Source organism: Mobula hypostoma, chromosome 19 (genome assembly GCF_963921235.1).
Source record: "Mobula hypostoma chromosome 19, sMobHyp1.1, whole genome shotgun sequence".
Lineage (NCBI taxonomy): Eukaryota > Metazoa > Chordata > Chondrichthyes > Myliobatiformes > Myliobatidae > Mobula > Mobula hypostoma.
In genome coordinates this window covers 15,757,716-15,784,590 of record NC_086115.1, presented here as the reverse complement: position 1 = coordinate 15,784,590, position 26,875 = coordinate 15,757,716, and the positions used below count along the sequence as shown (strand labels likewise).

The window sequence follows — 26,875 nt, the reverse complement described above, 5'->3', positions numbered from 1 at the left end:
ACTGTTACAATAGTAATGGGGGATTTCAATATGCAGGTAGATTGGAAAAATTAGGTTGGTGCTGGATCCCAAGAAGACCCACTAGGGGAAAGGCAATTCTGGATTGGGTGTTGGGTAATGAACCAGATTTGATCAGGGAGCTTAAGGTAAAGGAACCCTTTGGGGTCAGTGATCATAGTATGATAGAATTCACCCTGCAGTTTGAGAGAGAGAGAGAGAGAGAACATAAAGTCAGATGTGTCAGAACTACAGTGTAAAGGGAATTACAGAGGCCGGAGAGAGGACCTGGTCAAAGTTAAGTGGAAGGCACCAGCAGGGATGATGGGAGAACAGCAATGGCTGGAGCTTCTGGGGACAATTTGGAGAGCGCAGGATTGATACATCACAAAGATGAAAAAGATATTCTAAAGGGAGGATGAGACAACTGTGACTAACAAGGGAAACTAAAGACAGCATAAAAGGTAAAGAGGCACATATAATATAACAAAAATTAGTGGGAAGTTAAAGGCTAGGGAAGCTTTTAAAAACCAGCAGAAGGTAACGAACAAAGCCATAAAGAGAGAAAAGGTGAAATGTGGAAACCTAGCCAATAAAATAAAACTAGATAATAAAAGCTTTTTCAGATATGTAAAGAGTAAAAGAGAGGCAAGAGTGAAAATCAGACTGCTGGAAAATGACTCTGGATGGGTAGTAATGGAGAACGATAAAATGATGGACAAACTTAAGTATTTTACGTCAGTCTTCACTGTGGAAGACGTGAACAGTATGCCAGAAATTCAAGAATGTCAGGAGGCAGAAGTGAGTGCAGTTGCTACTATTAAGGAGAAGGTGCTTGGGAAGCTGAAAGGTCTGAAAGTAGATAAGTCAGCTGGACAACAGCAAGGGTTCTGAAAGAGGTGGCTGACATTGTGGAGGCATTAGTAATGATCTTTAAATCACTAGAGGAGTGTATGAGGAGCCTTTGATAGCTCTGGGTTTGTACTTGCTGGAGTTTAGAAGAATGAGGAGGGATCTCATTGAAACGTATCGAATATTGAGAGGTGTAGATAGTGTGGATGTGGAGAGGATGTTTCCCATAGTGGTGGAGCCTAGGACCAGAGAGCAAAGCCTCAGAATAGAGGGACTTCATTCAGAATACCGATGAGGAGAAATTTCTTCAGCCATGATGGAACGGCAGAGCAGACTCAATGAGCTGAGTGCCCTAATTCTGCTCCTACATTTTATGATCTTCTATCTCCAGCATCTGCAGAATCTCTTGTGTTTATGCTGTGCTGTACTGTTCTGTGTTCTAATACGTTGAACCCCTCTGTAATGTCTCCTCAGTTCTCCAACGCTGACAGCAACAGTGATTCTGAGGATGACAGTGTCTCCCAGCTTGACCTGCAGGCTCTGATCTCTGGGGACAGGCGTCCAGCTGCCAGCCCTGAACTCCCAGAAAAGGGTGTTAGCAGGAAATGGGTGTGTTCTCAGTCATCGGAAAGCAAGAAGGTGAACCACAACAAGGCCATCACGGACAAGTTGAAGGTACTGGAGACAGCATATACACATCAGGGTGACAGATGGAGAGTGCTGGGATATGGCAAGGCCATCAACGCTCTGAAGAGTTATCATAAATCAATCTCCTCCTATGAGGTAAGACATTATCACCTCTTCCACAAAACATAGTCAAGTTTTTAAAGATTTAATGATTGGAAAAAGGATCTAGTGCTTTCCCGGCGTATATGATGAATAAACTCTTCACAGGCTTCCAGCCAGATACAGGTATCATTTTAATCTGTTATAATGGATACCTGTACCCGACTATAAGCCCGAGAAGAGTTTATTTAACGATTGACTTCATTTGTCACATGTGAAATGTGTCATTTGCAACAACACAACCAGAGGATGTGCTGGGGGCCGCCTGCAAGTGTCGCCATGTTTCCGGTCCAACACAGCGTGCCCACAACTTACTAACCCTATGCTGTACGTCTTAGGAATGTGGGAGGAAACCGGAGCACCCGGAGGAAACCCACACGGTCACGGGGAGATCATACAAACTCATCGCAGAGAGCGGTGGTAATTGAACATACAAATTCATTGCAGATAGCGGTGGTAATTGAAACCCAATTGGTGATCGCTGGCAGTGTAAAGTGTTACACTAACTGTACTGCTGTCTGTGTGACAGGTTTATAACGTGTATGGTGGTGTCTGTTACCATCTGCACATGTATATGTATGGACAGGTGCAATGAAAAACTTATTTGCAGTAGCATCGCAGGCACATGACATCAGATGAGCAGCATTCTCAAGGAAAGCATAAATTCAACATAAATTACACACGAAAGAACACCATTGGAACAACAAAAAAGTGAAGTTCATTATAGTGTAAAGAGTCGCCCACAGTGATTAAAATTGTGCAGGTTGGTTCAAGAACTGAATGGTTGAAGGAAAGTAGTTGTTCTTCAACCTGGTGGTATGGGACTTCAGGATTCTGTACCTCCTGCCTGATACTGTAAGAAGTACGTGGTAACCTATCTTAATGACTATTATGCACTAGCATTTACACCCACCGTGATGAAGTGCTTTGAGAAGCTGGTGATGAAACATCTGCCTGAGAAGCAGCTTGGATCCACTCCAATTTGCCTACCATCACAACAGGTCAACTGCAGATGCCATTTCGTTGGCTCTTCACTCATTTGTGGAACACCTGGGTAGCGAAGACGCATCCACCCGCTCACTCAATGTCAGCAAGACCAAGGAGATAATTATTGACTTCAGGAGGGGAAAACCGGAGGTCCATGCACTAATGGAAGGATAGTCCTCATCAGAGCATCAGATGTGAGGAGGGTCAGCAACTTTGAATTCCTTGATGTTATCATTTCAGAGGACCTGTTCTAGGTCCAGCATGCAAGTGCCATTACAAAGAAAACATGGCAGCACCTCTACTTTCTGAGAAGTTTGCAAAGATTTGATAGGTCATCTAAAACTTTGACAAACTTCTATAGGGGTGTGGTGGAGAGTATATTGACTGGTGGCATCATGGCCTGGCGTGGAAACATCAACGTCCTTGTTCAGAAAATCCTCTAACACAGATAAAGCCCTCCCCACCATTAAGCACACTTACACGGAGCGTTGTCACAGGAAAGCAGTAGCCACCATCAAGGACCCCCACCATCCAGGCCATGTTCTCTTCTCACTACTGCCATCAGGAAGAAGGTACAGGAGCCTCAGGACCAACATCACCAGGTTCAGGAACAGTTATTACCTCTCAGCCATCAGGCTCCTGAACCAAAGGGGATAACTTCACTCAACTTCAGTTACCCCACCACTGAACTGCACCCTCAACCTTAGGACTCACTTTCAAGGATTCTTCATCTCATGTTCTCAATATTTATCGTTTATTTATTTTTTATTATTTTGCTTCCTTTTTCTTTTTATTTTGTATTTGCACAATTTGTTTTTATTTTTTGCACATTGGTTGTTGTCCGTCCTCTTGGGTGTGGTCTGTCACTAATTCTATTGCGTTTCTTTGTAATTACTGTGAATGCCCATGAGAAAATTAATCTCAGGGTTGTATATATGTACTTTGATAATAAAATTACTTTAAATTTTGAACTTTGAAGATAGCATGGCCCAGATGGTGGGCATCTTCGTTGGTACAAGGGAACTTCTGTTTGGGGATAATGTTCTGACCAGACCTGGCGGGAAATGATGGAACCTGAAAAGAGGAAAATGTTCTGCAGATGCTGGAAACCTGAGAGAAAAACCAAAAGCACAGGCAAACATGGGCAGTTCAGGCAGCTCCTAAGGGGAGAGAAAAACAAGTAACATTTTAGGCCAACGATTTAAGGGAAAAAAGAGAAGAGAGAATGAAAGCACGAGGAAATCTGCAGATGCTGGAATTTCAAGCAACATACATAAAAGTTGCTGGTGAACGCAGCAGGCCAGGCAGCATTTGTAGGAAGAGGTACAGTCAACATTTCAGTTGTTGGAGAGAATGAAAGGATGAGTTTGTGGTAAAGGTGGGGCAGCTGAAAGGGTTAACCGAGGAAAGGGCAGATGCTCTAAAGAAAGATTCTGCCTCAATTCTAACTTAAGCCACTAGCCTCTTCCTTCAGTTTGTTTTTATCTATTCATTCACGGGATCTGTCACCCCATTACAGAGTCCAGTGGTTTTTCTTGCCAATCACACCAAAATAAGATTCTGATGGCATGAATATCGATTTCTCCGTCCAGTAAAATAGCTTTCTTTCCCCTTCCCCTCTTCTCCTATTCCGCACTTCGGCCTCTTACCTCTTACCTCTCCTCACCCGCCTATCACATCTCCCTGGGTCCCCCCCTCCCCTTTCTCCAGTGGCCCACTCTCCTCTTCTATCAGATTCTTTCCTCTCTAGCCTTTTGCCTCCCCATGTACCTGGCTTCACATCACCTTCTAACTATCCTCCCTCCGCTCCCCCCACCTTTTTATTCTGCCTTCTTCCCCCATTCTTTTCCAGTCCTGAAGGAAGGTCTTGGCCAGAAAAGTCAACTGTTCATTTCCTTCCATGGATGCTGCCTGACCTGCCGAGTTTTCCCATTTTGTGCATGTTGCTCTGGATTTCCAGCATCTGCAGGATCTCTTGTGTTTATGATACTTTCACCACCTTCCACTAAAATGAATATTTTTTGTTCTAAGGCAACACGCACAAAATGTTGGAATTGTTTGGCCTGAAACGTCGGCTGTTTACTCTTTTCCATAGATGCTGCCTGGCCTGCTGAGTTCCCCCAGCATTTTGTGTGTGTTGCTTGGATTTCCTGCATCTGCAGATTTGTTCTTGTTTGTGATTTTTTTTGTTCTAATTGTGTTTTCTTGTAAAAACTGTATAATTTATGTTTTTCTTGTAAATGTTGCTTATCTGATCCCATGTGCCTCTTTTACTGCTGTAAGTTTTCATTGCACCTGTGTATACGTGAACATGTGCACAGGACAATAAAACTCGACTGTAAGCTTAACCTAATGCTCAAGTGGATGGAGATACAAAACTCGCACAGCGTAGTTCAGAGGTTGGTGAGTGTGCATGAAAAAGCAGTGCTTTGCGGGAGTTTCGGCAGCCAGTCTGAGACTGGAATTCATTAGCAAGGGCAATAAGAATAAGGCAGGGGCAGGTGGAGCAGCCATTGCTAGAGTAGGGATTTGAGGCTTTAGCTCTTTGAGCCTAGTGTGGAGAGGTTTGAGTGAGAGAGCTGAAAAACTGTAGGTATGTTTTTTTCCAGTTTATTTATTGTTTCCTTCTTAATAGTTGCACAGTTAGAGCAGTTGGACGCCAAGCAAGATAGTTGAATACTCTCTTGTCTGTTGTGGGAAGACAGGGGGACCTCCGGTGTCCTTGGCAACGTCACCTGCAAAAAGTGCATCCAGCTGCAGCTTCTAATACTCTGCATTAAGGAGTTGGAGCTGGAAATGGATGAACTCCGGATCAATTGGGAGGCTGAAGGGGTGATAGACAGGACATATAAAGAGGTAGTTACATCTAAGGTGTAGCGCACAGGAAACTGGATGACAGTCAGGACGGGTGAAAAGGGTTAAACAGCCAGTGCAGACTACCCCCTGTGGCCATCCTCCTCAATCCTTTGCATACTGTTGGGGGGTTGACCTGGGAGAAGAATGTCACAGCAGTCAGGTCTCTGGCTCAGAGGGAAGAGGAGGGAAGAGGCATGCTGTGGTGATAGGGAATTCATTAGTTAGAGGAACAGAAAGGAGATTCTGTGGTTGAGAACAAGATTCCTGGATGGTATTGTTGGCCAGAAAGAATGACAATCTACAACTCAGTGAATTCAAATGAATCAAGGACAGTGGGAACACCCAGACTAATTGTCTTTGTTCTTGCCGCATGCTTGGGGATGGAGGCTGCCATTTTGTGAAGACACTCTGTTCTCCATTTTGTGAGCTTGACATATTGGGCTTGATCAATGTTTTGAAGGAGACACGATGATTCTTCAGGTAATCTGCTGGACTGAAGATCATTTCCAAATAAGAAGTTATTTGTGAGATGTTCCTTGGTTGGCTATAACACGCAGGTTTGTGAATGTTGGGGTTGATGCCTGCCTGAAGTGATTGGAGCTCATTGCTGATTGAGAGCAAAGAGCCATAAGTTATCGACTATCACTTGATGGGAAGAGAGCAATAAATCGATGCTGGCTCAGAACAGAGCCAAAAACAAGGTGTTAAGGGACAGACACATAGCCTGTGGCCAATGACACTGGAATGCGATATTTGAATTGATAAGGAATGGATATAAAAGTTGATGCTTCGTGTGTGCTGGTAGCGGTAACTTCAAAGAATAACCATCGCAAATACAAGTGTAAGCAATCCTGTGAGAAACACGTGGTGAGTAAATCGGGACAACAAGGAACGCCTGGCCAGCGTAAACTCCCTTGCCCGGGTAATACCTTTGTTATTCTTTGACTATTCAGGAGAGTCAGGGATACCTAGCGAGTGGTATTTAGTGTATGAATTCACATACTTATTAGTTTAAACAATAAAGGTACTTGTCAGTAAATACAGATCTCTCTGTGCCTCACTAATCATCATTGTATGTAGTAGGTTTTTTTTTCAATAGTATATTACCTCCTGAATGCCAGGGTCCTTTAATCTTGGCTTAAATGGGAGGGGGGTGAGCAGCAGAGGTCATAGTCCATTTAGATACCAATGACATAGGTAGGAAGAGGGACAAGGTTCTGCGAAGTGAGTTCAGGGAGTTAGATCCTAAGTTAAAGGTTAGGACATTCTGGTTTGTTATCTCAGGATTACTATCTGTGCCACATGCTACTGAAGCCAGAAATAGGAAGATCATACAGTTTAATATGTGGCAAAGGAGTTGATGTAGGACGGAGGGCAACAGATTTTTGGATTATTGGGCTGTCTTCCAGGGAAGCTGGAGGAGCCGGAAGGGCCTGTTCCACGCCGTATCTTAATAAATAAATAAAATAAATGAAAGGCAGATGTGCTCAGGTTCAGTGAGGCTTGGTTGCGGGAGGGGCTGGACTGGCAGCTCAATATTCCAGGGTTCCACTGTTTTAGACGTGATACAACGAGAGGGAGTAAAGGGGGAGGGCTGGCATTACTAGTCAGGGAAAATGTCATGGTCATGCTCAGTCAAGGTAGACTGGAGAACTCGTCTAATGAGGCTTTACGGGTGGAACTGAGGAATAAGAAAGCTATGACGATGTTAATGGGGCCATATTATAGACACTCAAAGGTCCGCAGGACTTAAAGGAGCAAGTTTGTAGAGAGATCGCAGACTGTTGCAAGAAACATAAGGTTGTGATAGTAGGTGATTTTAATTTTCCACATATTGACTGGGAGTCCCATACTGCGTTCAGGAAAATTTCCTTAATCAGTACATAGAAGTTTCGATGAGAGAGTGTCCAATACTTCATCTTCTATTAGGGAATGAGACAGGGTGGGTGACACTTTGCATCCAGTGATCATAGTGCCATTAATTTCAAGGTAATTATGGAGAGGGAGAGGGATAGGTCTAGACCTCGATTTAAGATTCTAAATTGGAGACATTTTGATGGTATCAGAAAGGAACTGGCAAGTGTGAATTGGGACAGGTTGTTTCCTGGCAAAGGTGTACTTGGTAAGTGGGAGGCCTTCAAAATTGAGACTTTGAGAGTACAGAGCTCGTATGTGTCTGTCAGAATGAAAGGCAAGGATAATAGGCTTAAGGAATCTTGGTTTTCAAGAGCTATTGAGGCCCTGGTTAAGGAAAACAAAGGAGGCGCATAGCAGGTGTAGGCAGGTAGGAACAAATGAGGTATAAGAAATGCAAGGGAACATCTAAGAAAGAAATCAGGAAGGCTAAAAGAAGATAGAAGGTTGTTCTAGCAGACAAGGTGAAGGAGAATGCTAAGGAATTCTACAGATATATTAAGAGCGAAAGGATAGCAAGGGACAAAATTGGTCCTCTGGAAGATCAGGGTGGTAATCCATGTGTGGAGCCAAACGAGGTGCAGGAGATCTTAATTGAATTTTTTTGCATCTGTATTTAGTCGGGAAATAGCACAGAGTCTATAGAAGTGAGGCAAAGCAGCAGCGAAATCCTGGACTACAGATTACACAGGAGGATGTATTTGTTCTCTTGAGGCAAATTAGGGTGGACAAATCCCCAGGACCTGACCAGGTGTTCTCTCAGACCCTGAGAGAGGCAAGTGTAGAAATTGCAGTGGTGCTAGCAGAGATATTTAAATCATCCTTAGCGACAGGTGCTGGAGGTTAGCTAATGTTGTGTTGCTGTCAGCTCTAAGAATAAACCAGGAAATTGTAGGCTGGTGAGCCATACATCAGTAGTGGTGAAGTTATTATAAAGTATTCTAAGGGACTGGATATGTGAGTATTTGGATAGACAAGGACTCATTAGGGATAGTCGGCTTTATGCGTGGTAGGTTGTGTCTAACCAATCTTATGGAGTTTTTCGGAGAAGGTGCCCAGAAAGTTGATGTAGGCAAAGCAGTGGATGTTGTCTACATGGAGCATTTGACAAGGTCCCACCTGGGAGGTTGATCAAGAAGGTGCAGTTGCTCGACATTGAAGATGAGGTGGTAAATTGGATTAGAGATTGGCTTTGCAGAAGAAGCCAGAGAGTGGTAGTAGATGGCTGCTTCTCTGACTGGAGGCCTGTGACTAGTGCAGTGCTGCAGGGATCGGTGCTGGGTCCTTGTTGTTCGTCATCTATATCAATGATCTGGATGATAATGTGGTTAACTGAACCATCAAATTTGCGGATGACACCAAGTTTGTGGGTGTAGTGGACAGCGAGGAAGACTATCAAAGCTTGCAGCGGAAACTGAACCAGCTGGGAAAATGGGCTGGAAAATGGCAGATGGAGTTTAATGCAGTCACGTCTGAGGTGTGGCACTTTGGGAAGACCAACCTGGGTAGGTCTTGCACAGTGAACGGTAGGGCACTGAGGAGTGCAGTAGAACAGAGGGACCTGTGAATACAGATCCATAATTCATGGAAAGTGATGTTACATGTAGATAGGGTCATAAAGAAAGCTTTTGGTACATTGGCCTTCATAAATCAAAGTATTGAGTACAGGACGCAAACACGAGGAAATCTGCAGATGCTGGAAATTCAGGCAACACACATCAAAGTTGCTGGTAAACGCAGCAGGCCAGGCAGCATCTCTAGGAAGAGGTACAGTCGACGTTTCGGGCCGAGACCCTTCGTCAGGATGAAGGGTCTCGGCCCGAAACGTCGACTGTACCTCTTCCTAGAGATGCTGCCTGGCCTGCTGTGCTCACCAGCAACTTTGATGTGTGTTTATTGAGTACAGGAGATGGGATGTTATGTTGAAGTTGTGTAAAATGTTGGTGACACCTAATTTGGAGTATTGTGTGCTGTTTTGGTCACCAACCTACAGGAAAGACATAAGATTGAAAGAGTGCAGATAAAATTTACAAGGATGTTGCCAGGACTTGAGGACTTGAGTTATAGGGAAAGATTGAATAGTTAGAACTTTATTCCCTCGAGTATAGGGGATTGAGAGAAGATATGATAGAGGTATACAAAATTATGAGGGGTATAGATAGGGTAAATGCAAGCAGGCTTTTTCTACTGAGGCTGGGTGAGACTACAACTAGAGGTCATGGGGGTAAAGGATGAAAGGTGAAACACTTAAGGGAGACTTCTTTACTCAGAGGGTTGTGAAAGTGTGAAACAAGCTGCCAACACAAGTGATGCATGCAAGCTTGATTTCAACATTTAAGAGAGGTTTGGACAGGTACATGGATGGTAGGAGTATGGAAGGCTACGGACTGGGTGCAGGTCAATGGGACAAGGCAGTTTAAATGGTTCAGCATGGACTAGATGGGCCAAAAGGCCTGTTTCTGTGCTGTTGTTTTCTATGACAATTCTTCTGTTGACCTGACATCAAGGTCTCTCCTTCTCCTGCTCCTGCAGTGGGAATTAGTGTTTTTCCTTGTATTAACTGCTTGTAGAGCCACAGGAGATCACGTCCAGGCCAGCATTCATTGCCCGCTCCTATCAGCCCCTGGTGAGGGCTAACTACTTCAGTCCTAGTGATGAGGGTGTCCCTACAGTGCTGTAGAGGGACTGAACACAGACCCTCACTCTGTTCACTGGGTCTAAGCACAGTTCCAGGCTTTAGACCCAGTGATAGTGAAGGAGCAGTGATCTATTTATGATCTGCTTCTTGTGTTTTTCTAAATCTCATGTAAAAATCTGCCACTTGTGTGGTCTTGAGCCAGCCTTCTCCTCACTTTCCGTAGGAAGCCTGTCAGATCCCGGGAATCGGCAAGCGTATGGCCGAGAAGATTTGGGAGATCGTGGAAACTGGGCACCTGCGCAAGCTGGACTACATCAGCGACAGCGTGTCTGTGCTGGAGGTTTTTGCCAACATCTGGGGGGCCGGTGTGAAGACAGCCCAGGTGTGGTACCAGCAGGTGGGTACCGGGTTTCGGTGTTCCACGTTCAGTAAGTGTGTTTACTGTCGCTGTCTCGTGGCCAGGCCTTCTCAATGGAGAGGCAGTTCCACGGTACAGTGAAATATACCGAAAGCAAGCAACACACATCAAAGTTGCTGGTGAACGCAGCAGGCCAGGCAGCATCTGTAGGAAGAGGTACAGTCGATGTTTCAGGCCGAGACCCTTCGTCAGGACTAACTGAAGGAAGAGTGAGTAAGGGATTTGAAAGTGGGAGGGGGAGGGGGAGATCCAAAATGATAGGAGAAGACAGGAGGGGGAGGGATGGAGCCAAGAGCTGGACAGGTGATAGGCAAAAGGGATACGAGAGGGTCATGGGACAGGAGGTCCGGGAAGAAAGACGGGGGGGGGGGGACCCAGAGGATGGGCAAGGGGTATATTCAGAGGGACAGAGGGAGAAAAAGGAGAGTGAGAGAAAGAATGTGTGCATAAAAATAAGTAACAGATGGGGTACGAGGGGGAGGTGGGGCATTAGCGGAAGTTAGAGAAGTCTATGTTCATGCCATCAGGTTGGAGGCTACCCAGACGGAATATAAGGTGTTGTTCCTCCAACCTGAGTGTGGCTTCATCTTTACAGTAGAGGAGGCCGTGGATAGACATGTCAGAATGGGAATGGGATGTGGAATTAAAATGTGTGGCCACTGGGAGATCCTGCTTTCTCTGGCGGGCAGAGCGTAGATGTTCAGCAAAGCGGTCTCCCAGTCTGCGTCGGGTCTCGCCAATATATAAAAGGCCACATCGGGAGCACCGGACGCAGTATATCACCCCAGCCGACTCACAGGTGAAGTGTTGCCTCACCTGGAAGGACTGTTTGGGGCCCTGAATGGTGGTAAGGGAGGAAGTGTAAGGGCATGTGTAGCACTTGTTCCGCTTACACGGACAAGTGCCAGGAGGGAGATCAGTGGGGAGGGATGGGGGGGACGAATGGACAAGGGAGTTGCGTAGGGAGCAATCCCTGCGGAATGCAGAGAGAGGCGGGGAGGGAAAGATGTGCTTAGTGGTGGGATCCCGTTGGAGGTGGCGGAAGTTACGGAGAATAATATGTTGGACCCGGAGGCTGGTGGGGTGGTAGGTGAGGACCAGGGGAACCCTATTCCTAGTGGGGTGGCGGGAGGATGGAGTGAGAGCAGATGTACGTGAAATGGGGGAGATGCATTTGAGAGCAGAGTTGATAGTGGAGGAAGGGAAGCCCCTTTCTTTAAAAAAGGAAGACATCTCCCTCGTCCTAGAATGAAAAGCCTCATCCTGAGAGCAGATGCGGCGGAGACGGAGGAATTGCGAGAAGGGGATGGCGTTTTTGCAAGAGACAGGGTGAGAAGAGGAATAGTCCAGATAGCTGTGAGAGTCAGTAGGCTTATAGTAGACATCAGTAGATAAGCTGTCTCCAGAGACAGCGACAGAAAGATCTAGGAAGGGGAGGGAGGTGTCGGAAATGGACCAGGTAAACTTGAGGGCAGGGTGAAAGTTGGAGGCAAAGTTAATAAATATTGTCAACGAGTTCTGCATGCGTGCAGGAAGCAGCGCCAATGCAGTCGTCGATGTAGCGAAGGAAAAGTGGGGGACAGATACCAGAATAGGCACGGAACATAGATTGTTCCACAAAGCCAACAAAAAGGCAGGCATAGCTTGGACCCATACGGGTGCCTATAGCTACACCTTTAGTTTGGAGGAAGTGGGAGGAGCCAAAGGAGAAATTATTAAGAGTAAGGACTAATTCCGCTAGACGGAGCAGAGTGGTGGTAGAGGGGAACTGATTAGGTCTGGAATCCAAAAAGAAGCGGAGGGCTTTGAGACCTTCCTGATGGGGGATGGAAGTATATAGGGACTGGACATCCAACCTTCCTGATATACTGAAAGCAACCTGTGATTTATGTAATATCTCAGCACAGACTCTCAGATTTTCAGTTATCAACAGAGGCAAGGCATATCAGGGCAGGGAAGTGTGGTAGTGCAGCGGCTAGTGCCAACGTCCTGGGTTCTATTCCAGCTGTTCACCCTCTCAACCCCAGATCCATTGATGTCAATAGGGGTGAGCCCGTCTACATTCCTCCTGTAGTCCACAACCAGCTCCTTTGTTTTTGCGACATTGAGAGAAAGGTTGTTTTCTTGATACCACTATGTCAAGGTGATGACTTCTCCTCTGTAGGCTGCCTCATTATTATTTGAGATGAGGCCAATATTTCCATTTTTTTTGGGATTGCCCAAAATTAAGTTTATATTGGGAAGGTATTCACAGAACATTAGTTAAGGTATTTAAGACCCAGATACCGCTGAACTTTGAGACTGTATTTGGGGCATGTATTGTTTCTTGAACTGCTGCAGGCCCTTTTAGCGGCAAGTAAGAAATCGATCACCAGAAAGTGGCTCAATCCAATATCACCTACATTAGAAGATTGGCATGAAATCATTTTAGAAATATTTAGAATGGAAAAGATGACTTACTCTCTGAGAATTCAAAAAGAAAAATTTTATCAAATTTGGAATAAATGGAGTGAATTTATAACCCCAAAGCGAGCAGACTTTAGCTGACTCTCCTAATGGTTCATACTGCTTTCCTCATCAACATAGTAATAGTGTTAGCGTAAGCACCCTTGCTTCGAATATTTACTATTTTTTGGAAAACGGGGAATTTCACAAGTAAAGGAAAAGATTTGGGAAAGGAAAAAAAATGATAAAATGAAGTAAGTAAGTACATAGGGATTGGATAAGTATGTTTGTGGGTAGGAGCAAACGTGAATGAGTTAAGATATAAGCACCTACGATGGAAGTTACATAGGGCTACATACAATATTTTGGACCAGAAAGAAATGGACCAGAAGAAACCATAGAAACTACAGCACAGAAACAGGCCTTTTGGCCCTTCTTGGCTGTGCCGAACCATTTTCTGCCTAGTCCCACTGACCTGCACACGGACCATATCCCTCCATACACCTCCCATCCATGTATCTCTCCAATTTATTCTTAAATGTTAAAAAAGAACCCGCATTTACCACCTCGTCTGGCAGCTCATTCCATACTCCCACCACTCTCTGTGTGAAGAAGCCCCCCCTCATGTTCCCATTAAACTTTTCCCCCCTCACCCTTAACCCATGTCCTCTGGTTTTTTTCTCCCCTTGCCTCAGTGGAAAAAGCCTGCTTGCATTCACTCTATCTATACCCATCATAATTTTATATACCTCTATCAAATCTCCCCTCATTCTTCTACGCTCCAGGGAATAAATACATGGAAATTATTATTCAACCACTGTTATTACTATTTTTTTAACAGCCATTATCATTTCTTAGTCTAATAGAGTGAAATTACAACTGCACATAATTATCTATTTAAGCAGCTAATTACTTTTTATATCATCTCAATGTGTATTTGTGAATGTATAATTATAGATTTATACATATATAAAAAATGGAAAAGGTCATACATGTAAAAAAAAGTTTGTATAATTCTTGCGAATACCTTATCCAAATAAAAAATTTTAAATAGAGAGATTAGGGCAATAAATGTAGTATTGTCAGCAAATTTAATTAGCAGATTGGAGCTGTGGGTGGCGACACAGTCATGGGTTTACAGAGAGTAAAGGAGGGGGCTTAGGACACAGCCCTGAGAGGCACCTCTTTTGAGGGGCAGAGGTGAGGGAGCCCACTCTTACCACCAGCTGGTGATCTGACAGGTAGTCTGGGATCCAGCTGCACAAGGCAGGGTGAAGGCCGAGGTCTCTGAGCTTCTTGGCAAGCCTGAAGGGAACTGTGGTGTTGAATGCTGAACTGTAGTCTAAGAACAGCATTCTCACAGAAGCATCCTTCTTCTCCAGATGTATAAGGATGGTGTGTAGAGCTGTGGCTATTGCGTCGTCTGAGGATCCGTTATGTCGGTAGGCGATGATGATGATGATGGTGACGTCGACTCAGACCTTGAGAGGCCAGCGTCGGGCATTTCCGTGCCTTACAAGGCACAGTTCGAAAGGCTGTGGGGGGGGGGCCACTCCTCGCGCAGACAGTTCGCAGTATTATTATACGAGGCCGAGTTGCGAGCTCGACATCAACCCGGTGCGGATGGAGAGCGCGCATGGGGGCGGTCTGTCACTGGATCGAACTCGGGAACCTCCGTTCTCGAGCCCGGCGCTGATCTCACTGCACCACCAGCCGATCGGTTGTGTCGGTAGGCAAATTGTAGGTAAACTGATGTTAATTAAAAGCAAGGTTAAATAAATGGCTTTTGAGCTGGCATTTAAAACTGTCAACTGAGCGCATCTTTTATAGTTGTAGGTTTTGAATCCACAATTTAGGAGTGTAGTTCAAAAGAGCTGACCTGCCAGTTATCTTTTGAGGAAATTGTTTAAATTTATGAAGCCGGCAGAAAAAAACCTAAGAGCTTGAGCAGGGATATAAAGCGAAAATGATGAGTCGATAAGTACATCTGATGATAATAAGCCAATTACCATGTACTGTAATTACGAACAACCCTACAGCTAGGCTTGGCTGCTCTTTTGCCTCAGCACCACTTTCCTTTCCCATTTATCTTCCCTGACTCTCTTGATACCTGTAGAAATCTACCTTGGATGTATCATTGACTAACCCTCTCCAGTCTCCCTTAGTTGATCATTCCAAAGGTTCATCATCTGGATCAGGGGCTCCCAACCTTTTCTTATGCCATGGACTAATACCATAAAGCAAGGTGTTCATGGACTCCAGATCAGAAACCTCTGATCTAGATAGAGTAAATGTAGAGTGGAGATTTAGTGTCCAGTGAGAGGATATTTCCTATAATAGGGGAGTCTAGGACCACAGGGCACAGCATCAGTATAGAAGGACGTCCCTAATGAGGAGGAATTTCTTTAGCCAGACGGTGGGGAATCTGTGGAATTCTTTGCCACAGACAGCTGTGGAGGCCAAGTCCACATAATTTTAAAAGAATGTTTATTTAAGAGGAGATTAATTGTTTGATTAGTCAGAGCATCAAAGGTTACTGGAAAAAGGGCATAAGACTTGGGTTGAGAGGGATAATAGTCCAGCTGTGATGGAATGCCAGAGCAGGCTCGATGGGCTGAATAGCCTAATTCCTTTCCTTTCCTTCTGGGTGAAGAAGTTCTTCTGATATGAGACCTGAATGGTGACCCCTCACTTTGAAACCCTGACACAGCCCACTCTGGGCTTTTAACCTTCAACGTTTCTGGTGGAAACCAACAACTTTCACTTACACTGTCCTCACCTGCACAATTCATGTCGGTGTGTTTTCCAGGGCTTCAGAACTTTAGAGGACATTAAGACGAAAGCCAGTCTCACCAGTCAGCAGACAATTGGCCTCAAACACTACCATGATTTCCTGGATCGGATGCCCCGAGAAGAGGCCGCTGAGATTGAGAACACCGTAAGTCCTTCTGCTTACAAGTATGTGAGTGTTTCGGGCAAGATGGGACTGTGAAGTGCCATGGTTGTACTGCTGCCAAACAAAGCCTTTCAGCTCTGCGTATTCCCTCGTCTGGCCCACTGTATCTGAGCTAACCCCCAAAATGACTATCCACACATGCCTCCCGACAAGTAGAATGATTGACAAGCTCTCCCTCTCGCCCTCCTGGGAGGGCTGATGGGGCCTCTGTATCAACTCATGGGAAAGGCATCAACCAGTACTATACTCACTCCGCTGTTCTGGAACTAGTCCTCCCATCTTGGATCCTGTTACAGTGTTATCACTGAGTAAATGGACTCTGACAACTTACACACACGAGGAAATCTGCAGATGACGAAGGGTCTCAGCCCGAAACGTTGACTGTACCTCTTCCTAGAGATGCTGCCTGGCCTGCTGCGTTCACCAGCAACTTTGATGTGTGTTGCTCTAACAACTTACCCTCATTTCCCAATTGGAATTGCTGTTGGTCCATTACTGTCTCGTGTACCGAGATACCATATACAGATCAGATCATTACATATCCACTGAGCTAGCATAAAGTAAAAGTTACTGTACTGCTTTAAAGAACCAGTGATTAGGGTTCAACTGCCACCACTGTCTGTAAGGAACTTGTACATTCTTCCTGTGACATTGGGTACTCCAGTTTCCTCCCACCTTCCAAAGCTGTATGGATTAAAGTTGGTAAGTTATGGGCATGCTATGTTGAGGTCAGAAGCCTGACAGTACTAGTGGTTACTGACGCAAACGATGCATTTCACTGTATGTTCGATGTACGTGTGACAAAGCTAAAGGTACTTGCAGCAGCATCTGCACCCCCATCCTCGCTTTGGGGAGCTGACAAAGGCCAGCTTACACTGTCCGACCATTGCACGGTTTAAATTCAAATTCCGGTTCAACTGTAATTCAACCATAGATGGAATACCCATGAATACAGACAAAAGGAACAGTGTTACTCTGGGGCCGTGGTGCAAAACACAGTATCAACAGCCATTCACACAACAAGGCAAATGTAACACATATAAGACAGTGGGAAAACACGGTTATACATAAAAAAACATAGTTCAGGTCCCTGAGTCTGTGAATGTTGCGGCAGTCTGCAGTCAAACACAGTACGTCTTGTCTTCTGCCGAGTGAACGCTGAAGGGCAGCACCGAAACAAGTATGGACGCTGTGCCACACTGCCTTTGGTGGAGCGTACGGACTCCGACACCTCTCTCCTGGGCAGCCGCAAACAGGTGACACCGCAGTTTGAGACCTAGTCCTTGCTACAACCAAGGCCACACAGCTCCCCCGCCGTTCACCAATAAAACGGTGGTGGGGAAACTGCTGGAGTCAGTTATCAAGGATGTGATAACAGCACATTTGGAAAGCGGTGAAATGATCGGACAAAGTCAGCATGGATTTGTGAAAGGAAAATCATGTCTGACGAATCTCATAGAATTTTTTGAGGATGTAACTAGTAGAGTGGATAGGGGAGAACCAGTGGATGTGGTATATTTGGATTTTCAAAAGGCTTTTGACAAGGTCCCACACAGGAGATTAGTGTGCAAACTTAAAGCACACGGTATTGGGGGTAAGGTATTGGTGTGGGTGGAGAATTGGTTAGCAGACAGGAAGCAAAGAGTGGGAATAAACGGGACCTTTTCAGAATGGCAGGCGGTGACTAGTGGGGTACCGCAAGGCTCAGTGCTGGGACCCCAGTTGTTTACAATATATATTAATGACTTGGATGAGGGAATTAAATGCAGCATCTCCAAGTTTGCGGATGACACAAAGCTGGGTGGCAGTGTTAGCAGTGAGGAGGATGCTAAGAGGATGCAGGGTGACTTGGATAGGTTGGGTGAGTGGGCAAACTCATGGCAGATGCAATTTAATGTGGATAAATGTGAAGTTATCCACTTTGGTGGCAAAAATAGGAAAACAGATTATTATCTGAATGGTGGCCGATTAGGAAAAGGGGAGGTGCAACGAGACCTGGGTGTCATTATACACCAGTCATTGAAAGTGGGCATGCAGGTACAGCAGGCGGTGAAAAAGGCGAACGGTATGCTGGCATTTATAGCGAGAGGATTCGAGTACAGGAGCAGGGAGGTACTACTGCAGTTGTACAAGGCCTTGGTGAGACCACACCTGGAGTATTGTGTGCAGTTTTGGTCCCCTAATCTGAGGAAAGACATCTTTGCCATAGAGGGAGTACAAAGAAGGTTCACCAGATTGATTCCTGGGATGGCAGGTCTTTCATATGAAGAAAGACTGGATGAACTGGGCTTGTACTCGTTGGAATTTAGAAGATTGAGGGGGGATCTGATTGAAACGTATAAGATCCTAAAGGGATTGGACAGGCTAGATGCGGGAAGATTGTTCCCGATGTTGGGGAGGTCTAGAACGAGGGGTCACAGTTTGAGGATAGAGGGGAAGCCTTTTAGGACCGAGGTTAGGAAAAACTTCTTCACACAGAGAGTGGTGAATCTGTGGAATTCTCTGCCACAGCAAACTGTTGAGGCCAGTTCATTAGCTATGTTTAAAAGGAAGTTAGATATGGCCCTTGTGGCTACAGGGGTCAGGGGGTATGGAGGGAAGGCTGGGTTCTGAGTTGGATGATCAGCCATGATCATAATAAATGGCGGTGCAGGCTCGAAGGGCCGAATGGCCTACTCCTGCACCTATTTTCTATGTTTCTATGTTTCTGTGTAAAACGGTGAAGGGGACTTGCAGCACTCCACATTACCAATGCCCAACAGGGTCTTATGATCACAAGAAAAGCAACCAAGACAATCACCACCTTCATGCAGACAGCAGCGCGATCCGCACCAAGTCCAGCTCCTTCAGTTTCTCCACCAACGAGCAACTCACTGATGGGGTCGACTTGCAGTACTTTAACTTCTTCGTGTCCAGCAGGTTCTTGCGATCATAGCAAATACATTTTAAAAAGACAATGACAGGTTTGGTTGGCCCGTAGAATCTGTTACATCTGAGCACACCACCATCTCACCAGAATCATTAGAGAGGTTATCAGGATTTGTCAGCCACGTCCAGCTGTAGCACTAATACACTGAGGCAAATGTGATCCTCAGACCAGGGAAGATGCTGAAGGTAATCAATTTCAAGTTAATATCATCTGACTGTACATATACGGTATGTAACCAAACGAAACACAGCATAACTCACAAAACAGATATCTCACACACACGTAAACCAAATACTACCATAAATAAGCTAGTAAAATATAATGGAAAATGCATGAGGTGCATAGCACAGGTAAAATTTGTGGTGTCCGAGCAGGGAATGAGCAAGAAGGAATTTTGTACAGCTGGGACTGGAGGAGCAGCATGGAGGGAAACAAGGTGTGGAATTGACGGAGCCATTGGGATCATTCTGTGTTCTCTAGGTGTGCAACATGGCTCGCTCCATTAATCCAGGCCTGATCGGCTTCGCCTGCGGCTCCTTCCGCCGTGGAAAGCCCACCTGTGGCGACGTGGATGTCCTCATCACACATCCTGATGGAAAGTCACACAGAGGCGTCTTCAGCAAACTCCTCGACGGTCTGAAAGACCAAGGTGAGCTCGATGTGAATTGGTAACTGGTACAGGGACACGGTTCGGAATGAAGGTCTCCAGGGATCTAATATACAGCCCTGTGCAGGACATTGCAGGTGCTAGAACCAGAAGCCACTCAAGTACTGAACAGGTCAGGCTGCATCTACAACACAGAACATTACAGCACAGTTTTGGCTCTTTGGCCCACAATCTTGTGCCAGCCTTTTAAACTACTCCAAGTCCTCACAATCTTCTCATGACCCTTCTCCCATAGTCCTCTTCTATCATCCATGTGCCTAAGGGTCTCTTAAATGTTCCTAATGTATCTGCCTCTACTACCACCCCTGGCAGGGTGTGCCCCATACCCACTCTCTATGTTAAAGATCATCCTCTGACATCCCGCTTTATTTTCCTCAAATCACCCTTAAATTACAGTGCCATGCAAAAGTTTCAGGCACATGTATATAGCTAGAGTGCTTAAGTCTTTTGCACAATACTGTATAACATGTCTTTTGAGTTACCAAATAACACTTAATACAACTCAGTTAATACAAACGTAAATCATCTTCCAGTCATCTTCCTATTTTAACCAATATACAGTACTGTATACCTCCTTGTATTAGCCATTTCTCCCTGAGAAAAACTCTCTGGCTACTCACTCGATCTATGCCTCTTAACATCTTGTACACCTCTATTAAGTCACCATCATCCTCCTTCGCTCCAAAGAGAAAACCCTTAGCTTGTTCAGCCTATCCTCATAAGACATGGTGTCAAATCCAGGCAGCATCCTGGTAAATCTCCTCTGCACCCTCTCTGAAGCTTCACATCCTTCCTGTAATGAGGTGACCAGAAGTGAGGATAGTGGGGCCGAACCAGAGCTTTAAATGGGCTCAGGAACTCTATCCCTGGGTAAAGGCGGCTGACACACCACATGCTTTCTTAACCACCCTATGGAACAGATGTGTGGCAATTTTGAGTGATCTATGATGTGAACCCCAAGATCCCTCTGTTGCTCCACACTGCCAAGTATCCTGCCAATAACTGTGTGCTGTGTGGAGAGAGAACAACGGGGTTAATGTTACAGGTTGAAGACTCTGTTGCAAATGACAGCTGACCTACTGCATTGTGTTTTTATTTCGGACGTCACTAGAGGTCATTCTGACTGTGAGCCAGCCCCCACTGACCTGTATAATCCAGGCAGTTATGAGGGAGAGCAGACATAAAAAATCTCGGAGAAGAGGGAGCTGCTCGTAGAAGTCCTGCTTCTAGTTTCTGGCTGATAATTCTCCTTCACGCGACACCACAGACATGATGGCAATTGTCAAGAGACTGGGCAGCCACATTTCCAGCAGCTCTGCTGGGGTTCCCTTGTACAGAGTGGTGGAAGGCACGGCAGAACTGCGCTCCCTTCTGTTCCCCTCCCTCTGCAGCATCAGCATTTCCCACGTGGATCGGTGCAACGTGTCACAGAGTGGCTGTGAAGCCTATTGAGTTTGACTCGTTACAGCTCTACACATGGGACTGGAATATGTCCTTGGAGAAGTGTATCTTCCAAACCTGTGTTGCACATGTCCTGGAGTGTTTGATGGGATGCTATGCAAGAGCTTTATTGTGTCTAACCTATGCTGTCCCTGCCTGGGATTGTGTGATGGAGTTGTTCAAAAGGAGTTTAACTCTGTATTTAACCCCAAGAGTGAGAGATGGGATGAACTTCATTCAGTGTCTGACCCCAGGGGTGTGTGATGGGACAGTACAGAGGGAGCTTCACTCTGTATCTGACCCCAGGTGTGGCAGGAGCTTCACTCTGTGTCTGATGTCAGTAATGTGTGATGGGACAGCATAGAGGGAGCTTCACTGTGTCTGACCCCAGGGGTGTGTAACGGGACAGTGTCAAGAGCTTCACTCTGTATCTGATCTCCAGGAATGTGTGGTGAGACAGTAGTGTGGAGGGAGCTTCACTCTGTATCTGACCCCAGGTGTGATGGGATGGTGTGGCGGGAGCTTCACTCTGTGTCTGATGTCAGTAATGTGTGGTGAGACACTGTGGAGGGAGCTTCACTCTGTATCTGGGACAGTGTGCTTTGTGTTTAGACTGTACAGAAATGTAACATTTCTGATAGCACTGCCTGTTGCACGGTTTATTGATGGCTACCTTTTCTTTTGCAAGGGTTCATCACGGATGACCTGGTGTGTCAGGAACAGAACAGGAACCAGGTGAAGTATCTGGGTGTTTGCCGGCTGCCGGGGTGTACGCGCCGCTACCGCAGGCTTGACATCATCGTGGTCCCGTACACGGAGTTTGCCTGTGCCCTGGTGTACTTCACTGGCTCTGCATACTTCAACCGCTCCATGCGCGCCTTGGCCAAAACCAAGAACATGAGTCTGTCTGAGCACTCGCTAAAGAGCCAGGTGCTTAGGGAGGGTGGGACTAAGGTCAGCTACGGCCACACTGTTCCCACGCCCACCGAGGAGGCCATCTTCCAACAACTGGGGCTGGTGTACAGGAAGCCACAGGAGAGGGACTGGTGAAGGGTGGTGTCAACACTCTCTGGGGTAAGGCAGGCAGTCGGATCCCAAGCATGGGCACCTACCAGCTTGTAGTCCTACTGCAGCCCCCACCCCCCAGGCTTCTGCCCTCTTCCATTCCGGTCCTTAAAGCAGAGATTGATAGGTTCATGACTAGGCGGTAAAGGTTATAGAGACAAGGCAGGAGAATGAGGTTGAAGAGGATAATAAATCAGCCATAAGGAATTTTAAGAGCAGGAGGGATCTATTCAGCTCCTCAACCCTCCTGTACTATTCTACCAGTGAGTGACCTACCCAGGTCCTGTTTCTCTGCCTTATCCCCATATCCCTCAACTCCGATATCCAGGAATCTCCTGTGTTCAGTCATTGACTGAGCCTCCACTGTCCTCGCAGGCAGAGAATTTCAACAGTTCAATACTGCTGCAGTTGAGCAGGAGGGTGGCGTCTGGCTGTGGACTCAGCTCCATTATTTATTGTTATTTATTCAGTCTTGCTGTGGTGTCCATATAAAACAAACTTAAGTACTTAGGTAGATTAATTTCAGTCACGTCAAAGAGATGGCTGCATTAGATTCCCCTTCACGCGAGGGGCAGGACTATGCTATTGCGTACGAGATGGACTCAGCGCCAGTCTAACTTTAAACAAGTGATTTGTCTCCGCCTTGTGGACAGAAATAAACCTTTAAACCTTCCCCATGGACACACACTGCTGGAGGAACTCAGCAGGTCACAGGCAGCATCAGAGAGGAATAAACAGTCAACGTTTTGGGCTGAGACCCATTGAACCCAGAAAGAGCAAATGTATTGGATCATCCCTGTGGTCTGGTCATCTCGTACTGACCATCAAGCACTTACCTATTCTGAATCTCACATCATCTCCCCTTCACCCCCCCCCCCCAGTTTCTAACCCACTGGCCGACATGTCTTTGGAAGAGGGAGGAATGTGGAGCATAAAACTCCACGAAGGCAGCGGTCGAGGTTGAGATTGAACCTGGGACTTTGGAGTTGAAGCAGCAACTCCACACCACATGGCTTTTGCTGGGCACCTAAGGTGACGGCTTGTTGCAGTGATCCACCACCAGAAAGTTTGTGAGTGAACACAGATCTAAGGTAACTTTGAGCATGGGATGATAATAAACAAAAATTTATTATTTTAAACAACACAAACTTTTAAAAAGTCAAAATTATTGAAATATGTATATGTTACCATATAGAGTTAGGTTCAAAATAAGTTTATTATCATGGTACATAGATGTCACCTTATACAATCCTGAAATTCATTTTCTAATGGCATACTCACTAACAGAATGATAACCATATCAATGAAAGACTGCCCACCTAGGGTGTTCAACCACAGTGCAGAACACAACAAACTGCAAATACAAAAAGAAAAAGAAAAAATAACTTAAAAAATAAATAAGCAATAAATATTGAGAGCATGATATGAAGAGTCCTTGAAAGTGAGTCTATTGGTTGTGGGAACATTTCAGTGATGGGACAAGCGAAGTTATCCCCTTTGGTTCAAGAGCCTGATGGTTGAGGGGTAGAGACTGGTAATGAGAATCCCAAAGCTCCTGTGCCTTCTTTTGTATGGCTGTCATGAGAGGAGAGCATGTCCAGGGGGGTGATCACTGGTGATGAATGCAAACACGAGGAATTCTGCAGATGCTGGGAATTCAAGCAACACACATCAAAGTTGCTGGTGAATGCAGCAGGCCAGGCAGCATCTCTAGGAAGAGGTGCAGTCGACGTTTTGGGCCGAGACCCAAATGTTGCTTTCCCACAACAGTGTTTCATATAGATGTGCTCTATGGTGGGTAGGTCTTTACCTGAGGTGGACTAGGCCATTATCTGTATCACTACACATCTATAGAAGCTTGTCAACATTTCAGATGTCATGCCAAATCTCTGGCAACATAGAGGCTTTCTTTGTAATTGCACTTACATGCAGGGCACAGGACAGGTCCTCTGAAATCAAGTTGATGACCCTCTCCACCTCTGATCCTCCAATGAGGACTGGCTTATGGACCCCTGGTTTCCTTCTCTTTAGGTCTGTAATCAGGTCCTTGGTCTTGCTGGCATCAGGTTGCTGTGACACCACTCAGCCAGCTTTTCCATCTCCCTCCTCAATGCTGATCTGTCACCATCTTTGATTCAGTCTACATCAGTGCTGTCATCAGCAAACTTGAATATAGCATTGGAGCTGTGTTTGTCATACAGTCATAACTCAAGTGAGCATGAGTGTCATTTTCTTGCAGGTATTTAAGCAAAAAAAATAAAATTGAATTTATGAATAACAATAATTCTGACAAGCTTTTTGAATGAACCAGCAGCAAAAATTTACTCAAATTAGAAGAATTCAACAAGCAACTGGATCCTCAATTTCCTTATTTGCAAACCCCAATCAGTTCACATCAGCAATATCTCCTCCACAATCTCTACCAGCACAGGTGTACCACAAGGCTCTGTGTTTAGCCACCTGGTCTGCTTGCTTCAACTTTTGACCGAGGGCCAAGTACAGCTTCAAAGCCATATTTAAGTTTGCTGACAGCACCACTGTTGGCCAAAATGAAGGGTGAAGACAAATCCGTAGTTTTTTTTCTGTAAATTCTGTTATTTTCGTGTGCATGCCTCAAAGAAAATTAATCTCAATGTAGCATACGGTAACAAATATGTACTTTGATAATAAATTTACTTTGACTTTGAGATCAGTGGTTAAGAAAAAGCAATGTTAAACAAAGGTTGGGCTTCTGGAGAGGTAGACAGTTTTCTAGTTCACACCACCGTTCTCCTTCCCCGTCACAGTTGAGCAATCAGAGGCTGCATTTACTGGTGGGGAATAGCATTGTAAATGTTTTCATTTTATTTGCTACTTTTTAAATCTGTAAATAGGCACAGAGAACATGTTGTCTATTTTGATTGTGATTCTATGTACCCATGTTTGTATAATATTGAATAAAACTTAAGTATGACCACACTGAACTGAGGTAATTCTACTGTGAACTGGAGACTCTGCTTCCAGGAGCCAGAACGGTCAATGAGCAGGATTATTGCCCCAGTTTCATCATCTCCTGAGACACCAGAGCCCATCAGGTCAGACTTTTAAAAAAACTCAGTAACTCAGTATGACAGGAGAGAATTTATTTAAGTTAAAGCTTTTTCCAATGCTGGGCATGGCAGTTTCATTTTTACCAGAGTGCACACAAACTCCAATGGAACTGGAAAACCCAGTTGAAAATCTGGTGCAGTTTGTGGAACTGGGTGGCCTCTCCCCCACACCAGAAAAGCAATACCACTGCAACCACACCCCAATTGCCCTCAACCGGCACCATCTGGGGAGATCGAAGAAAGCACAGGGTGAGGAGCAGCTGTACCAAGCACCAAGCCTAACTAGTGTTTGTTTGCCGTGTGTATGTGGCTGGCTGCAGGAAGTGGATTTGGTGAAGCGTTATGAAAACAGATGTTGTGACAGGACGAAGCACATTCAGACAGCAGTACCTCAGCTTGCAATTCCCTGCAGTCAGTTCTTGGCCAATTTGAACTGAGCTCTCTCATTGTAAGAGTTAAAGGAGGTGCATGAACTGACAAGGTGGTCTGGGAGAATACGATGTGCATGAAGATCAACTTCAAATAAACAACTGAATATCTGAAAAATGTGAGAAAGTTATAATGTTTAATGCAGGTGGGAAAGGAAGTTTCACTCATAAACCTGCACAATGAAGATGCTCATATACACAACTCCAGGTCACCCTAAAGCACTCCCCATCCACAAAGGTGTTTACTTTTGTGTAGGCAATATTTAACAGAGGGAACAGCAGAAATTTTACACAGATCAGCACAGATTATCTGCATTTGTAACAAAATGCTGGTCAGGCAACATCAGTGGAGGAAATGAACAGTCAACATTTCGGGGTGAGACCCTATATCAAGATTCATGCTAAAGGGTTTCAGCCCAAAACATTGACTGTTTCTTCCATTGCATAGATGTCGCTTGATCTGCTGAGTTCCTCCAGCATTGGAGTGTTGCTCTGGATTTCCAGCATCTGCAGAATCTCTCTGAAAATAATCACATTTGTGATGTGACTGAGGATTAAGTATTGGAACAAACTGGTTGTTCAGGCATCAGAGCTCTGAATGCCTGGCACCCATTTACTTGCTCACACTAAAAAGTACTGCACCCATATCCTAACATCTGAGTGGAATTTCAAACCCCATATAAAATGCTCGGGCACCTGACCCTATCCCTGCCCAGATCTCTGGATTTTCAATGACATTTTTCTCTACATAATGGACAGCGAAGTGTTAAAGACAAGTTATTCATACCTTTAACACTTCAAACTGTATGGTCTGCAAGGCAAGCATAGTGAAAGACAACAATAGAAACAGGCTCCTCAGCTCAACTCATCTAGACTGTCCAAGATACCCATCCCAGCTAGTCCCATTCACCTGTGACTCATATCCCTCAACTTTTCTAATTAAAGTGTCTCTTCAATGTCAGCAACAGGAACTGCCTCAAAGACTTCCTCTGGTAACTTTTTTACCACCCTGTGTAAAAATAATTGACCTTCAAGTTAGTATTAGTTCTTTCCCCTTTCATCTTAAACCTATGCCTTGTACACTCCCCGACGTGGGAATAAGACAGCAGATATTCACCATCTATACCCATTATGATTTTAAACAAGGCTTCCAAAAGGAAGTCTTAGCCTGGCCAGTCTCTTCTGACAACTGTCCTTCAAGTTGGGGGAGGGACATCCTTCCCGAACTCTTTCCAGTTTTGAGTGTTAGGAGCTGTTTTGCCACAAGATGCTCAGCAATGCATTTCTGGTGCTGGTTCTCACCACCTCAAGCTATGAACCTAGCCTCAACATCTCTCATTACAAGAGTGGCTGTAATTCTTTTAGATGAAGGTACACTGGCCACATGTCTAAAAGATGAATTTGACAT

The 26,875-nt window shown here is 45.2% G+C and overlaps 1 protein-coding gene across 2 annotated transcripts in view; it reads left to right on the top strand.

The window, feature by feature from the left end:
- The window catches only part of poll (polymerase (DNA directed), lambda), a 29,583-nt gene extending 7,648 nt beyond the window's left edge, over window positions 1–21,935 (top strand). For both annotated transcript variants that reach the window (XM_063071422.1, XM_063071421.1), the window contains exons 4-8: window positions 1,324–1,632; window positions 10,254–10,427; window positions 15,703–15,831; window positions 19,259–19,427; window positions 21,574–21,935. In XM_063071422.1, coding sequence (XP_062927492.1) covers window positions 1,324–1,632; window positions 10,254–10,427; window positions 15,703–15,831; window positions 19,259–19,427; window positions 21,574–21,935 — 1,143 coding nt within the window. The remainder of the gene's footprint in view (window positions 1–1,323; window positions 1,633–10,253; window positions 10,428–15,702; window positions 15,832–19,258; window positions 19,428–21,573) is intronic.
- Window positions 21,936–26,875: the final 4,940 nt, after the last annotated feature.